This window comes from Anser brachyrhynchus (assembly GCF_964034855.1).
Source record: "Anser brachyrhynchus genome assembly, chromosome: 8".
NCBI lineage: Eukaryota > Metazoa > Chordata > Aves > Anseriformes > Anatidae > Anser > Anser brachyrhynchus.
The window spans coordinates 15110066-15133316 of record NC_137702.1 but is presented as its reverse complement, the minus strand read 5'-3'; the positions used below and the strand labels follow the sequence as shown (position 1 = coordinate 15133316).

The 23251-nt window shown below is 38.0% G+C and overlaps 1 protein-coding gene across 3 annotated transcripts; it reads left to right on the top strand.

Annotated features, from left to right (window-relative positions):
- Nucleotides 1-875: 875 nt before the first annotated feature.
- Nucleotides 876-23120, top strand: SSX2IP (SSX family member 2 interacting protein). 3 transcript variants are annotated; one of them, XM_080602581.1, is made up of 15 exons: nt 876-1230; nt 7284-7324; nt 9102-9235; nt 10050-10216; nt 10435-10635; nt 12341-12451; nt 13584-13719; nt 14641-14716; nt 14802-14973; nt 16425-16575; nt 18085-18221; nt 18626-18799; nt 20442-20553; nt 21906-22026; nt 22235-23120. In XM_080602581.1, the coding sequence occupies exons 3-15, from the start codon at nt 9193-9195 to the stop codon at nt 22314-22316; spliced, it is 1683 nt and encodes a 560-aa protein (XP_080458707.1). In that variant the 5' UTR covers nt 876-1230; nt 7284-7324; nt 9102-9192; the 3' UTR covers nt 22317-23120. The 3 variants fall into 3 exon arrangements, 2 of the variants coding, with proteins under 2 accessions (XP_080458707.1, XP_080458708.1); XM_080602582.1 differs by having other exon boundaries at nt 877-1230; nt 20442-20493; XR_013954374.1 differs by lacking the exon at nt 20442-20553 and having other exon boundaries at nt 22235-22372.
- Nucleotides 23121-23251: the final 131 nt, after the last annotated feature.

The following is a 23251-nucleotide window of genomic DNA, read 5'->3' as shown; positions in this document are numbered from 1 at the left end:
CTTTCAAAATATTTTATATTTGAAAGCAAAAAAAAATCTGGTCAAAGCAAAATATGTGGAAGATATGTAGGATTTCCTCATTCCCTTAAATAACGTTGTAAACTTGTAATTCTTAGAAGATAGCAATAGCATATGGCAGGATGGGATATGTACCTAGGTTTGTGGCTTATTGACGTTTTTCATTTGTAGCGGTGTAATATACGTATATATAGTTGAATGCATGATCAAGTTGCGCCAGGGGATGTTTAGATTGGACATTAGGTGTAATTTCTTCATAGAGAGGGTGGTTGAGCATGGAGGTATTTAAGGGACGTGAACAAGGCACTGAGGGCCACGGTTTCGTGGTGGGACGCAGTAGGTCAGGCTGAAGGTTGGACTTGGTGGTCCTGAGTCGGTGACTCTGTGAGCTCCGGGCAGCGAGGTGCTGCCCACCACCCCTCGTGCCAGAGGGGCTGTCGTTTTTGTGGTGTCTGGACGAAATTTGCTCTTGGCAAGAGCCAGGAATTCCTGGCATACACTCATTGCTCAGGTCAGCCTTTGCTTGGGACAGCACCGAACAACTCTTGAGATCAACTATGAAGTCTGAAATGCGATTTCGAGCCCTCCAGAAGAACAGCACGTCACGGCGAGGTGCTCTGACGCTTTTATGTGCGGCTGCTGACATCAGCCGCGGGGACAAAGCGCAGCAGCACGCAGCCAAAGGGAAGGGCGAACATTCAGCGAAAGGCCGTCCGGGGCCGGGGGCCTGTGAAAGAGGACGGCGTCCCGGGCCGGGCGGCGGGCAGACACAGCCCCGGGGGTCCCTCCGCGAGGCTCCCTCAGGTGCCGCCATGGCGCGGCCGCGGCCCGGCGGGGCGGGGCGGGCCGTTGGGGGGTCTCCTAGCAACCGCGCGGCCAATGGGAGCGGCGGGGGCGCGTTAACCCCGCGGGGCCCGGCCCGTTGCGAGCCGTGCCGTGCCGTGCCGGAGCCGGCTCCCCCCGGCCTCCCTCCTCCTCCTCCCTCTCCTCCTCCTCCCCGCCGCCGCCGCCGCAGCAGGTGGTGCTTCGGCGGGCCCCTCCTCCTGCCCTGCCGCTCCTCGCCGGCCGTAACGGGCGCTCTGCGGCCGTTGGCGAGGCGGGGGCGGCGGTCCCGGTGGTCCCGGTGCCGTGCTGGGCTCTGTGGGGCTGCGAGCAGCCGGTGCCCGGAGGGATAGAGCCGCAAGGCGCCTGCTGAGCCGAGCCCCGCGTCAGGTAAGAGGAGGGGCTGCCTGCGGTACCTTGGTTGTTTAAAATATATTTGCAGCAAAGCTCGGCTCAGGGTGAGGGTGGAACTGAAAGGCGAGATCTGTTCGTGTTGCTGCGCCCCTCCTTTACGTGCCTGCTGGGCTGCCCGGGGAGCAGTCGCACAGGGCTCCCCCCGGGCGCTGCGAAACTATGGCAGGAATTCAGGAGTTTCAGGGCAATGACTTAAAATGGGAGGTATGCGGTGTAAGATGTGAGTGCATGAGGTAATCCTTAGTAGTAAACTTGGAAAGGAGACCTGGGGAAGTATTCGATGCTGTTAATGGAGATTTCAGATGATAGTAGTTAAGAAAAAAACGTGCTTTATATTTCAGGAGGGGAAACCCGTAGTATTGATATTGGTCATCGTTTGGGTTGGAGAGAGCATAGGAGAGGGGAGTACAGGTTCTTTGGGGTCAGTGCCTTGTCTCTGCAAGTGGCTGGCAGCAGATGCTGAAGGAAAGCTCACCGTAGGGTGGTTGTACAGTGATGCTTCCGTCAGGGTGTCCTCCCAGCGTACTGCAGTCTGGAGCCGAGGGGTATCTGAACAGAGCTTGTGCCTCTCTTAAATTTCATAGCTTTCGATGGATATTTTCCAGCAGATTTCAGCCAGTTTATGTATTTAGCATTCACAACGCCTCGTGGTGATGCAAGTCCGCAATTTAACAGTGCTTTATGTGGAAAAAAATCCCTTATTTTCCAACATTCAAGCTGGACATTCCATTTCATTCTGCATAGCTGTTGTATTAAAATAAGCAATAAATACTTTCCTGTGCCTGTTCTTCATAGTCTTGTCGTATTTCTCTAGCTGTTTCTTCTTCTAGCTGGAAAGTCACAGCTTATTAATTTCTTGTATGGAAGCATTGGTTGACCTTCTTGCACTGTTTTCAGGTCTTTTTCTGTCTTTTGTACCCCAAAGGTTGTAACGGTGTGTGATAGGTAAGCTGGGGAAACTGTTTACACAGAGACGTTATGATGTTTGGTTTTCTGTCCTAGGCTTCAGTATTTTCGTAACTGCCTGCGAGCTGTTACTTCCAGAGGAGTAATCACAGTGACCCTGAGATCTCTTCCTGCATGATAATGCCTAGCATAGGGCCTGTTGGTTTATGTATGTAGCTGAGTGGTGGTGGTTGTTTTTTTTTTGTGTGTTATGTGTTAGCTTGCGTTTATGAACATGGAATTTCAGCTGCTGATTTTTATCATCCACTTGTGTAGTATGAAAACAACCTTCTGGGGTTCTTGTCATTCAATCTTAGTGTTTATTTTTCTGAATAACTCTGTACCATAAGTGAACTGTCTCACTGACCTGCTCATCACATTTTTAAATTCTCTGAATAACTGAAATGTCTGCGCAGACCCCTTTTTAACGCTAAATTTTTGGTCTCTTTGGGACTTTCATGTGATACTTTCATGTACTCTCTTTACTCTTCTCCATCTATAGTCAGTCATTAATTTCCCTGACATCTTAGTTTAAGAGCTTTTGTTAGGAAACATTGTGAAGAGTTTTTTGGAAATCCAGTAACTCTGCCTTGCCAGGTACACTGGCTCATTCATTCCTCCTTCAAGAGTACTGTAGCAGGCTTGTTAGCGTTTCTTCTACAGAAGTTACGGTGACATTTCACCAGTCATATTTGTTGGTGGCTAACAAGTCTGTGCTCGACTCTTCCTTTCTGCTCTGTACAAATCTAGATTTTACTGGACAACCATTCCTTGAATCCCCTGGCATTTGTTAGAGAAACCAGGTACATTTACCGTCTTCCGCTCACCTTACCTGATGCCTGTGTTAACTTACAGGTTACGTGATTCTGAGCCTTGTGAGTTTATCATTCCTGAGATCTAGAACACTAGTTCTGGCTCTGCCCAGTAAATACTACCAATTTAGGAGCTACTGAGACTTTTTTTTCTTCATTTTAAATCTTCTACTTGCAGAGAGAGCAAAGCTATAAAGTTTAGGTAAATTTGAGATCAGAAGAAGGAGGAACTATAGAAGACGGAGTTCCTAAGGCTTTCTTTTTGCAAATTTGTGATATGGGGAGGTTTGATAGCAGGATGTTCTGTTCCATCTAAGCGTAGCAAGCGGTTTGTGAATGCAAACAGAGGAATAAAGATTTGAAAATTATCAGAAATAGTGCTATTCTTTAGCAATAGGAAAATGCTGATGCGAAGATCTGTAGTGTTAGTTCAAAGTGGGGTAGGAATTCAGGAGCCAGATGAAATATTTCCACGTGTTACAATTTTTTCAGTGGCTGCATTAAAAGATTTATCAGTCATCTGTGTTTATCAAGGGTAGAGCTGAATCTTGAGGTGATAGGTTACAAGGGCTATAATCTGATCTGAGTGTTTGGGGCAAGGACAGTGAGAACAATTGTCAAACATGAGATTTTTATCAGGTCTAAGGGTATATTTTTATGTGGTTATACTTGTTGAGAAGATCAAATGTTTGATCTTTTTTTTTCTTAGAACTCTTGACATTCTTTTTAAATAAAATGGATTTGACAAATACAGATGGGGGTTTTCTGAATGTGGTATGCTCATAATGAAGGCTCAGCAGGCAGTACCCATAGGCTTGGTAGTTTGACTTGCTTTTTCAGGTTACTTTTGACAATGCTGAGTTGAGTTGAAATTTGACATGAGTTAAAGAAATGTGCCCTTAGAATGTAGACAAGTGGAAGGAAGCCCTCTCTTGTGCATCCTCTTCCCCCTTTTTTTTTTTCATTCCAGTTAATAGAATTTTTATTCCAGTTAATAGAATAGTGATTAAATTGCCACCGTATTTGAAAAGTGGGGAGGAAATATCTGGGATCTGCTTTGATTTCAAGGCCTGTCATTAAAATTACAATATTAAAGAAAGGCCACTAAAACTGTAATAGGTTTTTATAGAGGAAGGAGTTCTTCCAAATATATAGTTATCATTGAATATGAGCTATGTTCTAGTGCTAATTGTGACCTTTGTTATTAAAACATCTGTAGAGAGAAAATAATTGTCAAAACTCTAGGGAGGAAACGTATGGACTTCCATGGTGATTACATGAATAAAAGAAGTATGTTTCTGATGACCTTTTCAGGGATATATTTGTAAAACTACAGCGTGATGACTGGTGTGTACCCTAAATTTACATGGACTGATGTCTTTGTTTTATCCGGATAAAAGCCATCTGTTGGGCATCTCTGGATTACTAGACAAATGTAAAAAGCTTTAAGCAGATTCGCAGCTATTCTTGGGATATAATTTTAGTAGAAGGAATTATGTTGCCTGTTAAGTAAATGTGAAGTGACTAACCTTTTGATATATATTTTTTTCAATTTTATAAGTCAAAATTTGTGTATGTGTTGCAACTTGTACAAGTACTTAATATACAGAGAAGGAATCAGGCTCTTTCTCTTTTTTTCCAAGACGTTATGACATCGGGGAGTGGGGGAGGACGCTCTCCAAAAACTGCCCCTCCCTACCTGAGCGGAGGAAAAAGTTTTCTGGGTTACCAGATACTGCAGCTCCCATTTAAGTCACACCCAGTATAGGTTGGAAATGACCAGATGGTGTAATATGATCATGGTACAATGCTATGGCAAGCTATTCACTTCTGATACAGGGTTGTCTGAATGATTTTTATAAACTCAGAGCTACTCATTTTCAAGTTGAAATATAATATTCAGAAATTTTAAATATACTGTGTTGTGTGAAGTTTATAATCCTCGTGCTTATTGCTCATGATTTTTCAGTTCTGACACAGTCTAAACTCAGCCTTACTAGGTTGGATTTGTCTTGAGTCCCGGCACAGTCATTATCAATCCCTCCCCTGTTCCCCAAACCACAGAACAGTTGTTTTAAGAACAGCTCCTTTCAGCTCTGTGCTTGTGAAATGTAGTATTACATTTGAAGTTTAGAGTAAACTTGTTCTTGAAAAGGAAGATAAATGTTAGTGCATTACGTAGGAGTTTGTGGGGCTATTCCTGTAGGTTTTTGTTTAAATGAATAAATAAATAACTCTTCAGGTGGCTTTCAAAAGAGTTAAGTTCTGCCGTGTTATCATCACGATGGCTTTTTAATTTTTTTTTTGTACTTTGCTTGTTCTGACTTCTTTGGTTTGATTATTGGTGTTAATCAAACTCTGATTTTTAGTATGCATATTTTTGGGGAGTGGGGCTTTTGTTTGTTAGATTTTTTTTAGTTGCAACGAGATGGCTCTGCTGTTATGTTCACTCATGTGAAATTGTGCCCCGGAGGCTCTTTTTGACAATCCTCCAAGGTCTTGTTCACCCAATTTCTTGATTGGAACAAAAGTGATGCTGCCAATGGGCAGAGAACTGCCTGGCAAGCACTGGATCATTACAGATTTTTGGGTGAGTCATCAGATCTGTTGGTGAAATAGCTGCAACAAATCCCTGTATGCAGGAATGGGCACAGAAAGAAAACCATTAAGTAGTTCCAGCAGATTTGGCTGTTCAGAGACTTGTTCATTTCTCCCCCCCTGCCACCGATGGTCAGTCAGATTTTTGGTGTTAATATGAGGTGCTGGGAAACAGCAAGTGTTGATTTAGCTTCCTACTGCCTGTTTTCCCAGCCAGGATTTGAAGGGGGGTGGGAATCACAACAGAAGGAGAAAAAAAAACCACACACACACACAAAACCGAAACCAAAACAACAAATCTTGTTAACGTTTTTTAAGTTAAAGCCATTCTGTGTTAACTTTGGATAGCTTAGGGAGATCCCTAAAATACTTTTAAATCTTGTTTATTATTTTATTATTCTTCCATAATTACAAAACAACACAGCTTCAAAGATGTTCTTTGATATGTTGCGGTGGTTAAAAAGAGTGTTAAGAGTCCCTTATGAATACGGTGTATCTAAATTCATTTTGCATCTCCTCTGTCTTGATCAGGGATGCTCATCTTTAGCTCTTGCATACTTCAGTGAGGCTATTTTGGGCTGTGTTGCTCCAGGGGAGCTGCCTAGATTGGCAAGGAAATGTAGCTGATGGATCTTAATCACTAGATAGCTTTAAAAGTCGTGGCTGAGGTCCTGAACTGGCAGCAGAAGCCATGTGGAACTGATGAGATGATCTTAGCATGGGACTAAAGGCTTGTGGCATTCCTTTTTGCAGCTGACACAGGGATTGTCTCGTTCTGCACATCTGAGTTTAATTCTAAATACAGCGCGCAAAGATGGTGCATGTACAACATAGTGACCGCTCTCTGAAATGATCGCTGCTTCAAAGCTAGTGCATTCTTTGATGCCATATAACAATCTGAATTACTTTTAGTGTGTTGGTTTAACAGTTAGAGGAAGTTTTTGAGTTTAACACCAACCAAATCTTCATTTTTATTTTTAAATCTGTTGTATAGACCAATATGCAGTGTATTGCTAGTTGCTCTTTCGAGACAAAAGGCTCTAGATCCTTCAGGGCTGACTGATGTGAGAAGAATATAGTTGTATTATCTGGACTTTATTGTACTGCCTGAGTATTCTTGCATTCTGTATCTTTGCTAGACATCCTTCTGAACCTGTTTTGTGTTTTTTTCGTTAATTTCCATTTTATCCTCTTGCTGGTGTACCTAGAAACAATGTGTCTCCAGAGAGTAGTCTTTGGAAAACATTTACACTGAATAACATGGCATGCAGGTTGCAGGACTAAAATTCAGAGAATCATTGTATTCCCTTACATGGATTAGTCCAGTCTGCTTCCAGTCAAGCATTATTCTGACACACACCTCTCAACCCAAACAGTGTTTGCACTGTAGAGACTTGTGGGCTGGTGACGTACTTAGAGGGAATTTGGATGGTAAGATCTCATAACGGATATGCGGTCTCTTAAAAAATAAAAGCCAATTTCTTTGAAATTAATTGCGTTTCTGAAATGTGAGTAGTGTTTTTGTAGAATTTCCAGTAGTCCTTAACGGAATTTGTATGTTCTGAGTTTCTTAAGAACCTTTTGAAAGATGTTATTAAAATGCAGGGTTACAACAATACCAGTAATGAGAATATATGTGTTTAATTTGTCTTTTTATCCCCCTTTCATTTGCAGGTTTCTCTATCCAATGGATCCAACAGAAGCCAAATGAGCATGTAAGTAGACCTGTGTGGAGCTAGGAGTTGGACTCGATGATCCTTATGGGTCCCTTCCAACTCGAGATATTCTACGATTCTATGAAATGTGTCCTCTTAATCTTTATTTTGACTTTGAATTACATTTTTAAAAGCACCGTTGACTTGGGTGATGGGGAAAAAAGAAGAGATTGCCTTACAGACCTGCCATGAAGTCAGTCATTGCCTGTAGAATCTGAATGTTCACTTAGGTCATTTCTGGCCATCTTAGTTTTACAGGAAGAAAACACTGAAAAATGTGAATGGGCAAGGAGAAAAGAATCAATTTCTTAATAAACAACAGCCTCTAGATTGTTACAACATTGGCTGTGTTTTCTCCCTGCCTTATGTGTACTTTCTAATGTGCAATTTAGTAGTTGCTGCAAGGTTTCAACTCATCTGAGGAATAATTGTTTACCTTTTTATACAAGTACACTTCTGAACCTGCAGAAATATTCATCCAGGTGGATACCTTATTTTCCAGTGCTGAACACTCTGTGATGTGGCTGTATAACAATAGGATTTCTTAAAAACTTGGTGTTGCTTTGGGCACTATGTTGTGTGCTTTGAAATGTCAGTAAGGATTCTTTTTGTCTCTCTTTTGTTCTCAAGAGACCTTATGGATAGCATACCACCCACAACTGTCTGGTGTCTTAAATAGACAGCAGATTGGTTTTCCAAATGATAGCTTTTCCCGCAATGATAAAAATACAAGGTTTTAGTGTCAGACCTTCAGAAGTTGCTCTTCCCTGAGTGCACGTTAAGAGGAATTAGTGGCAAACGTGGACTCCATAGGCTTTTACAGTACAGCCATCTTAAACTGACTTGAGGTTTTGATCCAAAGTATTAATTAAATAAATGAAAGCCTTCTTTCCTGTCAGATGAAAAGTTTCCCTGAAATGTCATTGTTCACCTAACAGCCGATGGCTTACACTGGCTGGATCTTAAACATCCAAGCTAGGTTTTAATTTTCCAGCAGTGTGTCAACTCTAACACTATTACATGCCTTCAGACTGTGAGGTGGAGGTAGGGTGAGGGGACAATCAGCTGCTTCTTTCTTATGAGTGAGTTTCGGTTGGCTTCCAGAGGGCCAGTGCTGTACTCAGTGGCTGTGCCAATGGAGTAAGGCTTTGCCTTTTCCTTCAACAGTTTTGGAGGTTTTGCAAAGAAGTAAGCAGCTTGCCAGGGAATGGCAGTATAGCTGTGTATACGCAGTATACTAAGGTATGTAGGTTAAGTTAAATTTAGATATATAAATATATATTAAATATTTAACTACATATAAAATATAAGTTCCTTTGCTCTGTTGGCCAATAAATCTTTTCTAGAGCCTTTGTCACCTGTTAATAATTTCGTTAAGACAGATTTATGTTAAAACTTCACATAAAATTATCTTGATAAAGCTGCTTCCTGGTTATATTGCAGAAAAATATTAAATATTTAGCTTGCTGTGCTTTCTCTGATGTATGTTGACAGAAGCAACTGGGTTATCTAAAATGTCTTTATACTTTTCATGTGTGCATGGTGTTTTAGTTTTAGTTGATGGTTTACAAGACTTGGTTAAATTTAAGTCTAACTAAATACAGATGCGTCATTTCTACAGTATAATATTTGCTGTGCTTATGGTGTTCTTCACTGTGTGAAGAAGTAGACAACTGTCACGTGGCTTAAGTTCGGTAGTCTCTCTCTCCTATGCCTGCTTTAATCTCCTGGCTGTATTAGATGCTATTGTTAATCTAAAATGCTCTTGCTATTTTAGGAGATGCCTACGTAACACCCATTGTCGGGAATTCTACTAAATACTTCACTGCTGAACCAGTTGCTCAGGTACCCTGCCTGCCCTTGTTGCTATGGGAGATTGGAAGACTGTTACTGTGCCAGTGCTGTCATCAGGTAAACTAGTAATATCTTGAATTTAGTGGATTTGCTAGCTTTACCAGTGGTATTATAGCTGCTTAAGAGAGATTGGGGTTTTATGAATGGGATACTTTGTGTTATTTAACATACTGTTAACTAGTCTAGTGGATACAAAGCTTTTTTTTTTTTTTGGGTTGAGGCCTTGCAGAAATGTTGCTTTAAAATACTATTCTTTCTCATATAAATATATATATGAAAGTTCTAAGGCTTCCTAATCAGTTTTTTTTAATATACTTTTCAGATTATCGTGCATTTTCAGAGAATTCTTAATTTGTTCTATGTTCTCTTGCCTTGTAAATTGATGACAAATTTATTAAACCAGAAAATATTTTTTTGCCTGCGTCTACCTAGTAGAAGGTTAAATTATAGCACACACTTGCTTTGACTAAGGATATCATACATTTTTGGAGGAATTTGTAACTAAATTTACAGCTTGTGCACCTGTATAAATAAAGTGTGTGTGTTTTGTAGCAAGCCAATTAAGAAGAAAGGTTGGAGAGTTCTTTCATGGAGGGAAGAGTAGTAAAAGTTGAAAGATACAACACCTGAAAACGTTGTCAAGTCTTTAGATTTTATGTGGAAGTTTAGCTATCCTTCTTTTTATTGTGAGTTGTTTAATATATGTTATGTTGTTATATTTCATTATAGATGAAATTCTAAGCTCTAGACTTGTAAATGTCTATAAAGAATAATTTTGGTAGTTAAAGGATTTGTTTTTTTAATTTTTTTTTTCTATGTGATGTCTTAAACTACTAGCCCTGACTTGTTTCTTAATATTTTTAACTTTTAGATAGCAAAAATATTTTTCAATATACCTCAGAAAAAAAGATATCACCCCCAAGCATGAACTCACAAGTGCTACGCTTGCCACTGCCTTCATCCAAAAGCATGCACAGCTTTTTCAGTGCCTTTTGCACAGAAGAGAATATTGAACAGAGTATATCCTATCTCAATAGGGTAAGCCAGATCTTCTTGTTTACTCGCCGTTGTTTGAAGATGACATTAAACCAGTTTTGGTAGTGAAGAAGCACTGGATTAGGAAGGCTTCTTTCTTAATGCTAAAGTTGGTGTGGAATATATATATATATTTTTCTTCATATAGGATTTCACGTACTATTGTTTATCTGAGAGATTGATCCCATTATTTATCCCCTCTCCCCTTTGTCTTTCACCAGGAATTGACAACATTGGGCTTCCCGTCTATTTATGTGGAGCCCAAAGGAAAAGAATTAAACTTAATATCCATCATAAATTGCATGAATGAATTGCTTGTACAGCAGCACAAGAACCTTCGAGCTCAGGAAGAAGTAGAAATGCAGCATCTGAAACTGGGTAGTGATATGGATCACTTACAGAACTCCTATGCTAAATTAAAGGTAGAAAACAAGATAATTCCACCAATATAATGCAGCACTTGTGTTTAACAGATACTGTACGTTCTTAACAGTGAGTGATTTTTTTTTTTGTTTTCCTCCCCAGTTCTAATCTGCGTTTGTATTTCTATGTGAATTTTTGTTTTTGATTTTTTTTTCCCAGTGGAAAATTTGTTAATGAAATGTGAATTAATGAAAGGACTGAAAACTTGCTTAGAATTGTGATCTCTTTCCTCAAGGAAGAGGGAAGACTGTTCAGATTGGAAGTGTTAATGCATGCTGTAGGTGAAAATGCTAAACACATCAGTTCAGCTCATTGAATATCATCTAATAGGATATGCCCTGTTCTAAAAGATAAATTCACAATATTATTGTAATCAGTGATAGTGACGTACTAGAAAAAGCTACCTACACAGAGCTTTTACCACTCTTTCTCCATATGTGTAGCTTTTTCTGTGTTTTTTTGTTGTTGTTGGATTCCTTGAATAGCTGACCACATAGCCCTTCCATAAAGACTGATCAGAAGCTTGCTGGCAAAAATGAGATTGTTTCATTTTACCACAGGATAAATACCTGCAGGTCTGCTACTGTGGAGTAGCTGATGCATTGGAAGTTCACAGCTTATGCTGCTTTGTGGGTACTCATACGTGCAGTCGTATCAGAAGACTGTTGTGTTTCCTTTGATTCTGACTGGGGAAAAAAAAAAATCCAGTGCATGACTCAGGGCCTCATAAGTTTGCTTTTCAATAAGACTGTCCAGCATTCTCCTTGTCAAATACTGCTATAGTTTCTCAAAATCACAGGAGCCCTTCTGCTGAGATTAGTCAGCCACACAGAAGTGTTTTGATGTGACCTTAAAAATCATGTGTAACTACACTCATTTTTATACGCTCTGTGTGATGTTACTTTTCCTAGACAAATGGCTTTTAAGTCGAGGGGGCAAAAAAACTTGTTAGCACTACTTCAATGTCAGGACATTTAATTTAGCTGTTACCATATAAGGTTTCTTATATAAATTCTTTCAGATATCGTGCAGCAATCCTCTTGATATATGCTGTTGTGTTAAATGTGTTCAGATGTGATTCGCTTAGAAGCTTTTGATGCTTACATAACTTTACTCATTTGTAGCTTGCTACACGTACAAAAAGAGTTTGTATGTAGTGTTGTCTTCTGACCATTCAAGGTAGCGGTTTCAGGTTTGAGTCACATGTTTGCGGAAGAAAGTTCTTAAATGCCAGTTGTGCGTCATCTGTTACAATGAGATCATTTGTCCAGCCTTATTCTATATACGTGAAATGTCCTATTTGTTTTGCTATGGTCACAACTTACATATCTATGTTAATTGTTCCCTTGATTATTTAAGAGAAACACTCCAGTAAAACGGTAGTCCCAAATTCAAACAGGTGGCTAAGTATCCACCCTCAATCTTGTGGTACAGATACGCTTACAGAATCCTGACTTACTGAAAAAGTAGTAATTGTATAAGATATGATAAATACCAAGCTAAATCTTTTTTTTTTTTCTCTTGTGGGTGGGAGTGTTTCTTGTACTGGAGAATCATACTTCTTGTTTCAGAAAATAGAACTAATTTGTCATTGAGAGTGCAAGGTGATTCAGAGGTCAAATACAGGAAGACTTGACTCAAGTGAGGTGATTTTGCAGTTTGTTTTTTTGTATTGATACTGAACTATCAACATTCTTTTTCTAGGAACAGCTGGAATTATCTAAAAGGGAAATAGTTGGACTTCAGGAAAGGGACAGACAACTGCAAAGCAAGAACAGAAACTTGCACCAGTTACTTAAAAATGAAAAGGATGAAGTGAGTTTTAGTGTACATCAACACAAATCATTACATAGGTTTTCAGTAGTATGATGATGTTTGCAAGGTATCTGGTAGCTGTTTACTTCGATTTTTTTTTTTCCTGATGAATGTTGTATTTCAGCAAAGAAATTAATTTGTGTTACGTGTCAAATAGGTTCTGTAAGGGATAGGTCCAAGTTATAACAATGGTAGATAGTACTGTAGAAACACATGCAGTTTTCTCATACTTCTTGATTTTAACTTTATTTGATAATGTTTAAATATTAGGAAGTAAGAGGATACAGTGTGATTCAGTTGCTTCCTCAAACCTACATGTATAGGAGCACTTATTTTTTGTGATATTGTAGAGGAGAGCAAAAGCAGTGTGTGTGTGGGGGGGAGAACACAGAACCCACACTCATTAAACTTCAGAGTCTTGGAAGAACCAAGATCAGAAAACACTTGATTTAGTTTGGAATTTGTTTCCACATTCTCCCCAGCCCCCTGTACTTATATGGCTCCTAAATTTCCATGAATGTTCTCTGCATTCATAAACATTTTCATGTAATTAGCAGTCATAGCAGTATCTGTTTATAATGAACTTCATAAAGTTCTAGCTTAAAATGTTGAATGTTCTGCATGTTGTTAAAGTTAAAACTGATGCATTGGAAAAAAAAATAAATGATAGTATGGGTCTAGAATGTGCTTTATGATATGTTTATGTTCTTATAGACTAAATAAAATAGTCTTCCTTTTCAATTCTGCTATCCAAAAGGAGCAATGTGTCTACTATTTTTTAGTGTAAACCTAATAAATCTACTTTAGAGTTAGCCAAATCCTAAACATTAATTACTGCCAGAGAAGGTTATCACTTGAATCACTAAAAGATGTGCTTAGTTGTACTGGGGAACTGTAGCATTATAATATGTTGCTTGTGGTGTTGGCTTGTACATAAAAAGCAACAAAACTTGCTGAGATAGGTCAGAACCTATTTGTTAGGAGAGGACTCCTGATTCCTGTTGTCAATTCCTTTAACCAGAAACAGTTTTATATAAATGTTATTTCACTTCTCTTCTTTTTTTTGGTTTTCTGAAGAAATGTTTCCATTTATACATTAGTTGAAATCTGTTTTTTGTGCGATTGTTTTTAGGTACAGAAGTTGCAAAACATAATTTCAAGTAGAGCTACGCAGTACAATCATGATATGAAGAGGAAAGAGAGAGAATATAACAAATTAAAGGAACGCTTACATCAATTAGTCATGAACAAAAAGGACAAAAAGATTGGTAAGTAGAGTACCAGAACAAAAGAGTTATTCTGTATGTTAAAAATGTTTAAACTTGGTTCTGGGTGTATTCGTATCGCCTCCCCAAGTGTTTAACTTGTGGATCAGTGAATATGTTGTGAAATTTCTGTGTCAGACAAAGCATGGAAACTGTCATTGGAAAGGAAGTCCTGCTCTTCCTTTCTTATCCCTCCTGCTACCCTCCAAATGCTCTCAGCTGTTTGCCATTTGTAGCATATCATATTTTTAGTGACCTGTTTTAGTTCAGTAAACCAGAAGAAAATAATATTGCTGAGTTGGATTTTCTGCTGGTCTAGGTTGACACTGCATGTGGGTAAGCCAGGCTGGATTATGATGCTGTAGCAGGAGCACCTATTTTGGCAGCAGAAAATCATTAGATATCAGCACAGTAATCTCTAGAAGCCTCACCCTAAGGTGAACAAAACTTAACTTGTGTCATGTTGCTGACTCTGGTTAGATAATGCTAGTTGAAGTATCAGCAAGGTCAAAATAACCAGGTTTTAAATCTAGTTCCTGTTTCCTTGAGAGCTAACTAGAATTGAACTTTGATCCCTAACCTGATGTGATTTTAAAAGAATTGATTCATATGATTTATATAAAAGCTGAAATACGGATGAAGGTGCTGTTAAGAAATGTATAAAATAAGAGACAGGATGAGAACACCCCCACCCCAGGTTTCCAAACACAAGAAGTTTTTTTCTTTTCCTTGATTATCTTGCTCTTGTTTTGTTCAGGAGGGCAATGTGGTCTCATCTGGGTCTTAAGACTGAGGGGAATATTTGGGTAATGTGGTCTCCTGACAATAATTACATGTAAAGGCAAACAAGTAAATGTAGTGTCATCTGAGTATTTATATACTTGCATATTGTTTCATGCTTTGAAATATCCTTTTCACTTGCAGCTATGGAAGTTCTAAATTATGTTGGTAGAGCTGATGGGAAGAGAGGTGCATGGAGGACTGATAAGACAGAAGCCAGGTGAACTTCTAGTTGTTACAGAACAATGTTAATTGACACATATGCTGTATTTGTTGTCTTGTTACTGTAAGATTTCTGCTTGTAGAAATGAAGAAGAAATGTACAAAGTTCTGTTAAGCGACTATGAGCAACGCCAAAAGCAGCTTTTAGTGGAAAATGCTGAGCTGAAAAAAGTTCTTCAGCAAATGAAGAAAGAGATTATTTCCCTTCTCCCACCACAGAAACAAAAACCTAAAGAAAGGTCTGAGGATGGGCCAGTAAGTATCCTTCAGTTAAAATTAAATGTGTGATAGTTTGCAGTGTTGGAGCCATTTGATCATCAAAAAGGTAAACTTCCTCTTGCAGGACTTGCAGTGGATTATATATCCTGTCCTATACTTGAAATCACCCATGTTTAAATGTTCTAATTCTGTCCATGAACAGTAGAAAGTCTGTTCTTCCTAGTCCATACGTGGGAAGCTTGAAAGTGTACTTCAAATGAATGTTAGATGTAGTGACCTGTATGTGATTCTCTATAACGATGCAGTTTGGATTTCATCTGCCTTTCATAGTAAGAAGTTGAAACTGGCTTTCAAGGTGCTTATGCAAGGAAACCAAGCTTTCCGTAAAAACCACAGAGGGTGGGGGTGGAGGAAATGTAATTAGGGTGTGCTCTGTTTAGTCCATGGGTTAGACCAGTTAGCTCATTTTGCAGAGCTGCTGGTACATTGCAGGAATATGTTTTTTCCCAAGTGAGATGGTTTAGTGTTTTTTCTCCAGTTCTAAGTATTTCTTTGTTTACACAGGATACTTTATGGCTACTCCAGACTGGGATTTCATGGGGTTAGCATGCATACATACACATACATGTATGTATACATATATAAATAAATGTTTTTATATAAAGCGACAAAAACCTCTAAAAAATACTGTTTTTTTTTTTTCTTACAACTCTTGCTTTGTTCCTTAAGATCTTACATGATACAGGTTTGAAAGAAAGTACTTACTTTGTATGTAAATGAATTATTTGGATGCCTTTGAGCTTGTTTTGGAATTTCCCATCCCATTTTTCTTATCTACTTGTAGCTACAGGGGCTTGTATAGAATGGTTTAGATGCTTGAGAGGAGTGGAGTATTCGTGTCAGGTATTTAAATAGCTATAGCTTATTAATTTATATCCACTAAGTTGTTGCGGGCTAGTCCTTTCAGACTTTTCTGTCTTAGCTCTTTGAGATGGCATTCAGGTTTGGTGTTTGAACAGTAGTGTGAAACGGAACTGTGAAAGGGCTACTTCCATTGTACCATAGGGTGTGTTCTGGATTTACTTAATTCTCAAAAGGAGAAAAATAGTCTTTATAGATAATGGAAACACTGTCTTTGCCATCTAAAATCCTACTCGTTCTGTATAGTGAGCCCATAACAACGGAACTTCTCAGCAGTCTGAACTTCGTTCTTGGAGATTTGTGATACTAACCTAGAGTCTTGCTAGCTTATAAATTGTCTTTGTGCCAGGGTTTTGGGGAGTGCCACATTACTTCTCTTCATCATTATGCCATCAGGGAATTGAACTCCCTAACAGACAAATTTCCCTGGAAGGAAAAATCTTTTCTATATATACGAGTTTTACTTTGGTTTGGTAAATTAAACCTGTATACATATTTAAATAAACAAATATGTATATTTGGAATGGTAGGGTGGTTTGCAACACTCTTTGCTTCTACTTCTACAGGTGTTGTCAGACCTGGAGGAGGACATCGGAGAGTTAAATAAAGAGAACATGTGGGAACTGTCATGCGAAACTGTGCGAGAACAGCTTACCAACAGCATTAGAAAACAATGGAGAATGTTGAAAAATCATGTTGAAAAGCTGGACAACCAAGGTGGTGATTAACACAATTACATGTACATATAAAACGCTGCTAATAATTCCATTTGGTATTATAATCTTTGAATTTACAGTCTGTCTAAACTACATGAAAGCTAAAATAGAAGGGATTGCGACCTGGTAGACTTCCTGAAAAGGCTTGTGATTGACATTTTCTGTATGAGTTTTAATTGAAGGAAGTTAGGAAAGCAATTGCATAGCAAGCCTGTTATCCTGAGAACAGACATGATTGTAGTTTGGCATGGTAAACAATGACTTTCTGAAGAAATAATTATTTTTTGTTTGGAAATAGTGCCCTGTAATAAATGTTTTTCTTTCCCCACCTCTCTGAGCTGTTTGAATAATGCAGATATAACAATTTGAAGCAACTGGATGCAAAATATGTAAATCCTTCCTGGAGCTTAGCCTTGCCGCATCCATACCTCCAAGTCTTCTGCTGGCATTCTAAAGTGAACTGGTTGATGGAATGGTGCTGGGCTCTTCTCATTTCCAGCTGTTAAACAGCATTAAAAGACAGCTAAAAATATATAAAATTCTTTCCTAGTATTACTTTTCCAATGTAAGCAAATGCTGCTGCTACCACAGGGATGTTTGCAGGCAGGAATAATACCGAGAAGGTCATGCATTCAGTTGCAAATAAAAGAGCAGATGGTCTATAAGAATAGGTTTATACCATAGAAAGGATTTTAAGATCACTTGTTCTGAGTAATACTTGATTTTATATAGCTAACTGAAAAGTAATTGTAAGCATCAGAAAAAGTGCTTCATGTATTTGTGCTTTTCTTGGAATCACCTTTTTTTGTGCTTTTTTTTTTTTTTTTTTTAATTTATAGAGATGACTGTGTTCTAGTTCCTTAACATTCAGTTAATGTTCAATCGCTGTCATCAGGGAATCAAAATTTGGCTTATTATGATCACCATGATAGCTCTGCATGAAATAAAATAATGCGGTATATGATTGTACAAAAATACACTTTATTCCTCTCTAATTGATTCCCTTGCTGGGGTAAAAATATGCACACAATGTTCTGACTGTAAGCTCTGTTTCTCCTTCACAGAACTTGAGGGAAAAGTCTTTCTTTTTTTATCTGTGATATATATAGTTACTGTCATATTTTTATGAACACACAAGCCCTTCAAAAATGGGCTCAGAAGAATAGGCTAACAACATATCAGTGAAAAGAAGTCTTCATTTGTCTCGATTTTCATTAAATAACTGCTGAAGCAAATATTTTTGTGTGACACTTCTGTTGCAGTGCAGACTTGTAATTTACCTGGGGAAATGTAAAAAGGATATATTTTTATTGTAATTTTTTTCTGAACTGGGTATTGTGCCTTATTATCTGTATAGCACCAATTCTGGTACTCTTGTCCTGATAGAAGTAATTTTGAATATGTACGTCTTTTGGGATGAAACAAATACAGCTTAAAAACCTTTGCTATTGCTCTGAGTCCCCAGTGCTGTGAGGGATTTATGTCTTAAGAAGCTTTTTTCCTCCCTTAGTGTCACGTGTGCATTCAAGAGCTTTGGATGACAAAGATGTAATTTCAAGGGAAGACCACGAGCTGAAAACTGAAAAGCTAGAATTAGAAATTCAGCAATGTAAAGAAATGATCAAAACTCAGCAACAACTGTTACAGGTAGCAGGCTTTAATTTTTTTTTTCCCTCAATTTAAATTTTTTTTTTTAACGTGTCACTTCTCACCTCTGAACCTTTTTCCTTTATTTGATTATGCTTTTTAATAGAAAGTCTTAGTGGTTGGTCTGAGTATGTATGCTAGTCAGTTGGTTAGTAATCTAATGAGTTTGTAATTCTGGTAAGAATAATTTAGGGGGAGGTGAACAAACATGAGGAAGGAGGCTGGGGTCAGCTGCCTGAACAGAGATGTTTTGTTACCTGCCTGAAACTCTGGCCCCATCAACTGTGTTGTTTGTATATCAATCTTCAACTTTTTTTTTGATAAAACTGAATTTATGGAAATCCTGCACATCTTTATAGGCTTTCCCAAATTAATATTAGTCTTTTGTTGCTTTATATCTGCAGCAGCAGCTTATGTCTCCATGTGATGATGACACCACTCTGTTACTACAGGACTGCTATTTGTTGGAAGAAAGAGAGCGTCTTCAGGAAGAATGGAGGCTATTTCGAGAACAAAAAAAGAATTTTGAGAAGGAACGAAGAAGTTTTACAGAAGCTGCTATTAGATTAGGACTTGAGGTATTAGAAAAATTGAAAGGTATTAGAAAAGGAATTCGTATGAAAGATGAGTTGCTATTGCTAGAGTAAAACTATTTAACACACACTGAAGTGCAGCCATCTAACGATTTCTGTATGGAGATGTTAACAAGCAGCTTATTCTCATACTGTACAAAACATCTTTGGCAATTGTGGCAGGTCGTTTGGTTGGCACTTCAAAAAAAAAAAAACTTTTTTCAGGTGTACTGGAAAACGCAGTTACTGCAACTGGAATGACCCATTTGTCTTGCAGCTTTTGAAATTTCTAACTACTTCCGAAAAATCAGTCTGCTTATTTATTAAATCCTTTATTAAATCCTGTTTAGGTTGACTTGCAAAGAAAGCAAGGCTTATGCAAACTTTTGTCAGATTTGGCTATGGTGCTGAGTTCTCAAAGATTGCTAAATGTTTCTAAACCAATGACTATTGCAGACAGGCAAAATAACTGCTGTCCTTCTCTTAATAGGGTCACTTTCTGTTCTTGTAGTTAAGCTGTCCAGTAAACACACATACTGGAACGGAATGGGGGTAGATATGTATATAAATGAGCTCTAGCATGTGTGTCCTTTTGTCTAGCCAGTAGTTAGGGTCAAAACATGAAGGGGGATTACAAGTTAGCAGGAGGGAACATAAAATGTCAAGAACTGAATATTTTGGTTTTTACTTGAGATGCTGGAACAACAGGAGTTCATGCAGTGACAAATATTGGTACAAACCACTACATATATAGATACGTGTTCTTCAACTTTTTCATTTTGTGTTACTTTCAGTGAGTTCTTGAATTTAATGTTTGAATTAGATTTATTAGTCTTAAGAGATGATAAATAATAATAGTTTGTCCAGAAATGTTTAAGACTATATTGCAGCATAAATGTTAACTACCTATGCTTCTGCTTGTTAAAATACTTAATTTTGAAAGGAGAAACAAGGAAGTAGAAGCAATACTCTAAGTTTTGTAGGTATCTGTGAAAAAGTAAGCTTGCTCTATTTTCTGCTGATACAGTAAAAATTATTATGGGAACATCCCATTTCACTGATGATTTTGGAGATAGAATAGCTTGTCTCGATTGCACAGCCTTTGGACCTTTTGAAGATTGTCTTTAGCCAGTGTTTTCCTCTTCCATGCTCATAGAGTAGTTGGAAAAGGAAACACCCCCTTTCTTTCTGCCCCAGTTTTGGATGGAAATAATCAGTGTTATTTTCAAAGTCACTTTCATCTGTTTATGAAAAGGCTGAGGGTTGAGGTTTAACCAGTAATCCTTATTGGCAGCTGCCCAGAAATAAGGGGTACTTGCAGGAGGTAGTGCTGCACTGTGGGGGCAGGAGCGCACAGGAGGCAGTGATAGGAGATTGTGTCACTGAAGTGGAGAACAGTAAAATGAAGGGATTATTCAGACCTCTCTGAAACAAGCCATGGGTTTGGCTTGTAAATAAATACCTCCTCAGCTAATCCTTGTAGGATTCAAAAGCGTGCTCTCATGACTAATTCTGTGTTAAACTGCTGGCTCACTTTAGTTGCATGGACATGCCACAACTTCTGATTTTTAGGTGGAATAACATCAATTTAATGTGGACTAAGCTTGTTCATGTGGTCGTAAGTGTAAACTGACATTTCTTTTCCTAGAGAAAGGCATTTGAAGAAGATAGAGGAGCATGGCTGAAGCAACAGTTCTTAAGTATGTCTACTGATTACAAGCACTCTGAAAATGTGACAACTCCAAGTGCCTTCTTAGGAAGCAAGTATTTGGTTCAAATTATGTTACTGTAGTATGATTTTTTTCCCCCTCTTAACTAGAAGATATAAATTTGAACAAAAGTAAAACTATTTAAAACAAATAAACCTACCCAAAACAAACGTACAGGAAAAGCACACAAAAAAACTTTCCAGGAGAAATTTTACCAGTTTCACTTACTGTATGCCTTTACCTGTCAGGCTAACTGATAGTTCAGAAAGGGAATCTTGATAATTCTGTCCCTGATCATTACCTATGTAATGAACTTAGATTTGAGAAGGGATCAGGTGAATGTTAAGTACCTGACAGTTTATCCGTTAAGAACAGAGAACTCTTGGAATTACCAAATTAATTAAAATGTGGGCATATTCATTGTCAAGGCTGTTGGAAAAACTCATGACATGTAGAGATCTTTATAGATCAGAAGAAGCTCTGAAGAAGGCAGCATTCGCTCTTTGAGATGAGGCAATACTAAACATGCATTCCCATATAAATTCACTAAAGCAGAATCCCTTGTAAAAAAAAAAAAAAAATAGTGAAGATAGTATGATGATAAAATAAATCTGATAAACAATAGAATTTCAAGATTCAAATCTTAGAGGAATCATTTCCTCAAAAAAGATAATATGGCTATGTGAATGTTTTATAACGTGTTCATAGTTTGGAATATTGTTTTTATTTAAAGTATTTTTGACTTCCTCTTTCTCATGTTTTTTTTTTTTCTTTCAAGCTGATAAATTGATTTCCTACCCCTCCTTATGGCTGAATATGCAAATTCAGTGTTTTGGTCTTCACTGCTGAGTTTTTGATAATTCCCCTGCCCTGTTTCTTAGAAAGTAACAGCAATCTTTGTTAAATGGATTCTCGTTGTGGGAGTCAGCGTTTTTAGATAAATGCGTAAAAGAACTGGCAAGTAAAGATAAAACACTTGAATTTGTATTCTTGTTAGGTAACTAATCTGCCTCTTGTATTCTGTGTCCTCCTTGTTTCTCCTCCATGCAATTCCTGTAGTGCTTTTGTAAGTGTGATGTGATCTTCCATAGCAGGAAAACGTTTTTACTTTTAGAAACAGATTTTAAATTGTTTGGCTTGTTGCTCATGAAGAATGACTTGATTTTAATGATGTGTGAGTAGCTTCATTTTTTTTAAAGGCTGTATACCAAAGCTTTTGATTTGTAATTGACTTTTTAAAGTTCTAGTGGCTGTATTTATTATTATAGACATGCTAAAAGTTGGGAGGGGGAGTGTTTGTGCTTGTTTTTGGTTTTGCTTTTTTACTGCAGAAGGCATAAAGGATCTAGTCCTTCAAATGTTTTCAACTGTAGTGTATTTTAAATGATATGTATGCCTTCTAGGTTCTGACCAAGACAGTCGGTTAGCGAACTCCACATCTCAGCAAAGAAAACCTCACTGTACATTGAGTGGTCCTGTTTCAGCTGAACCCGGCCAGATGTCTCAGTATATTTCATGTAACAGGTATCTGAAATGGTGTGGATTTTTTTTCTTAGTGCTGAACTCTATGTAGAGCAGAGGCTAAGTTGTGATAATTTACAGAAAGTCTAATATAGGCCTTATGATTGATAGGAAAATATCAATATCGTAAAAACAGCATTGTGATTCTCTCTGAAGTGTAATTTGTAAATGAATATGTAGTTATTTACACTAACTTTATCTTTTATACCAGTTCCAATGCTGCATCAAAGAAACCTGCTGGAGACGGCAAGCCAAATAAGTGGGAGGAAAGTGACGAAGGAGAAGTCGAGTAATGCACAAAGTCACAGGAAGACTCTGGAGTTGGCACTCTTTGCTATGTAGAAACTTGCACATAGAACAACTGCCTTAGATTTCCTAGGGTTGCCTGCTGTTCTGTTAGAGATGTGTTCATAAACACCATTCTAAAGTGAAACAGAATGCTGTGAGTTTGTTCATTCTTGGAAGATTATGTGGTGATCTGAACTGTGATGTGTGTAAGTGTGTGTGCACATGGCTTATTTTTTTGGACCATTTCTTGCCACTTTTTCTTGCAACTCTTGGAAGATGTTTATTAAAAATATATAAAAGCTTTGATATTTTTCTAGTAACAGAAGCTGTGATTCTGTGAATGAAGCAATGGTCTGAAACTTTGGCTGTAACAAAATATTGGATCCTAATCCTTCCATCACGGACAGAGATAGCACTTTTAGGAATTGTTTAATTATTGCAAACACTCATTTATGTCTGAAGTCTAACTGACATTAAAACTTCTTTTGCCTCAACTTGAATGTACAGTATGCTGTAGATTTTTAACAAAACAAGTTATATATTTATTAAGTTGTGTGATTTGAAAATACCTCTTTGATATTTCAGGTGACCTAAAGCGCAAAATCTTTATATATTTGTAAATAGACAAAGTGATTATGCTAAGAAACCATGAAATGAAATACATGCATCCATAATATTATTTTACATGGTATTTTAAATTGTTTTATAGTGATACTCGGTTTACAGATGCATTAGGACTTTCAATGGTTAAGTCAGGAATCAAATTATTTCAAATGTGAACAATAAATGTTTAAGTCTATTCTAAGAAACCCTGGTTCTGTGTTTCATGAGCACTGCACTTTTAAGCCATCGTGGTTGTAGGGCCAAGGTTCACTATGTCACCAAATCTGTCTGATGCTGATTTTGTTTTGTTTCTTTTTAGTAGGCTCCAGAATTTTTG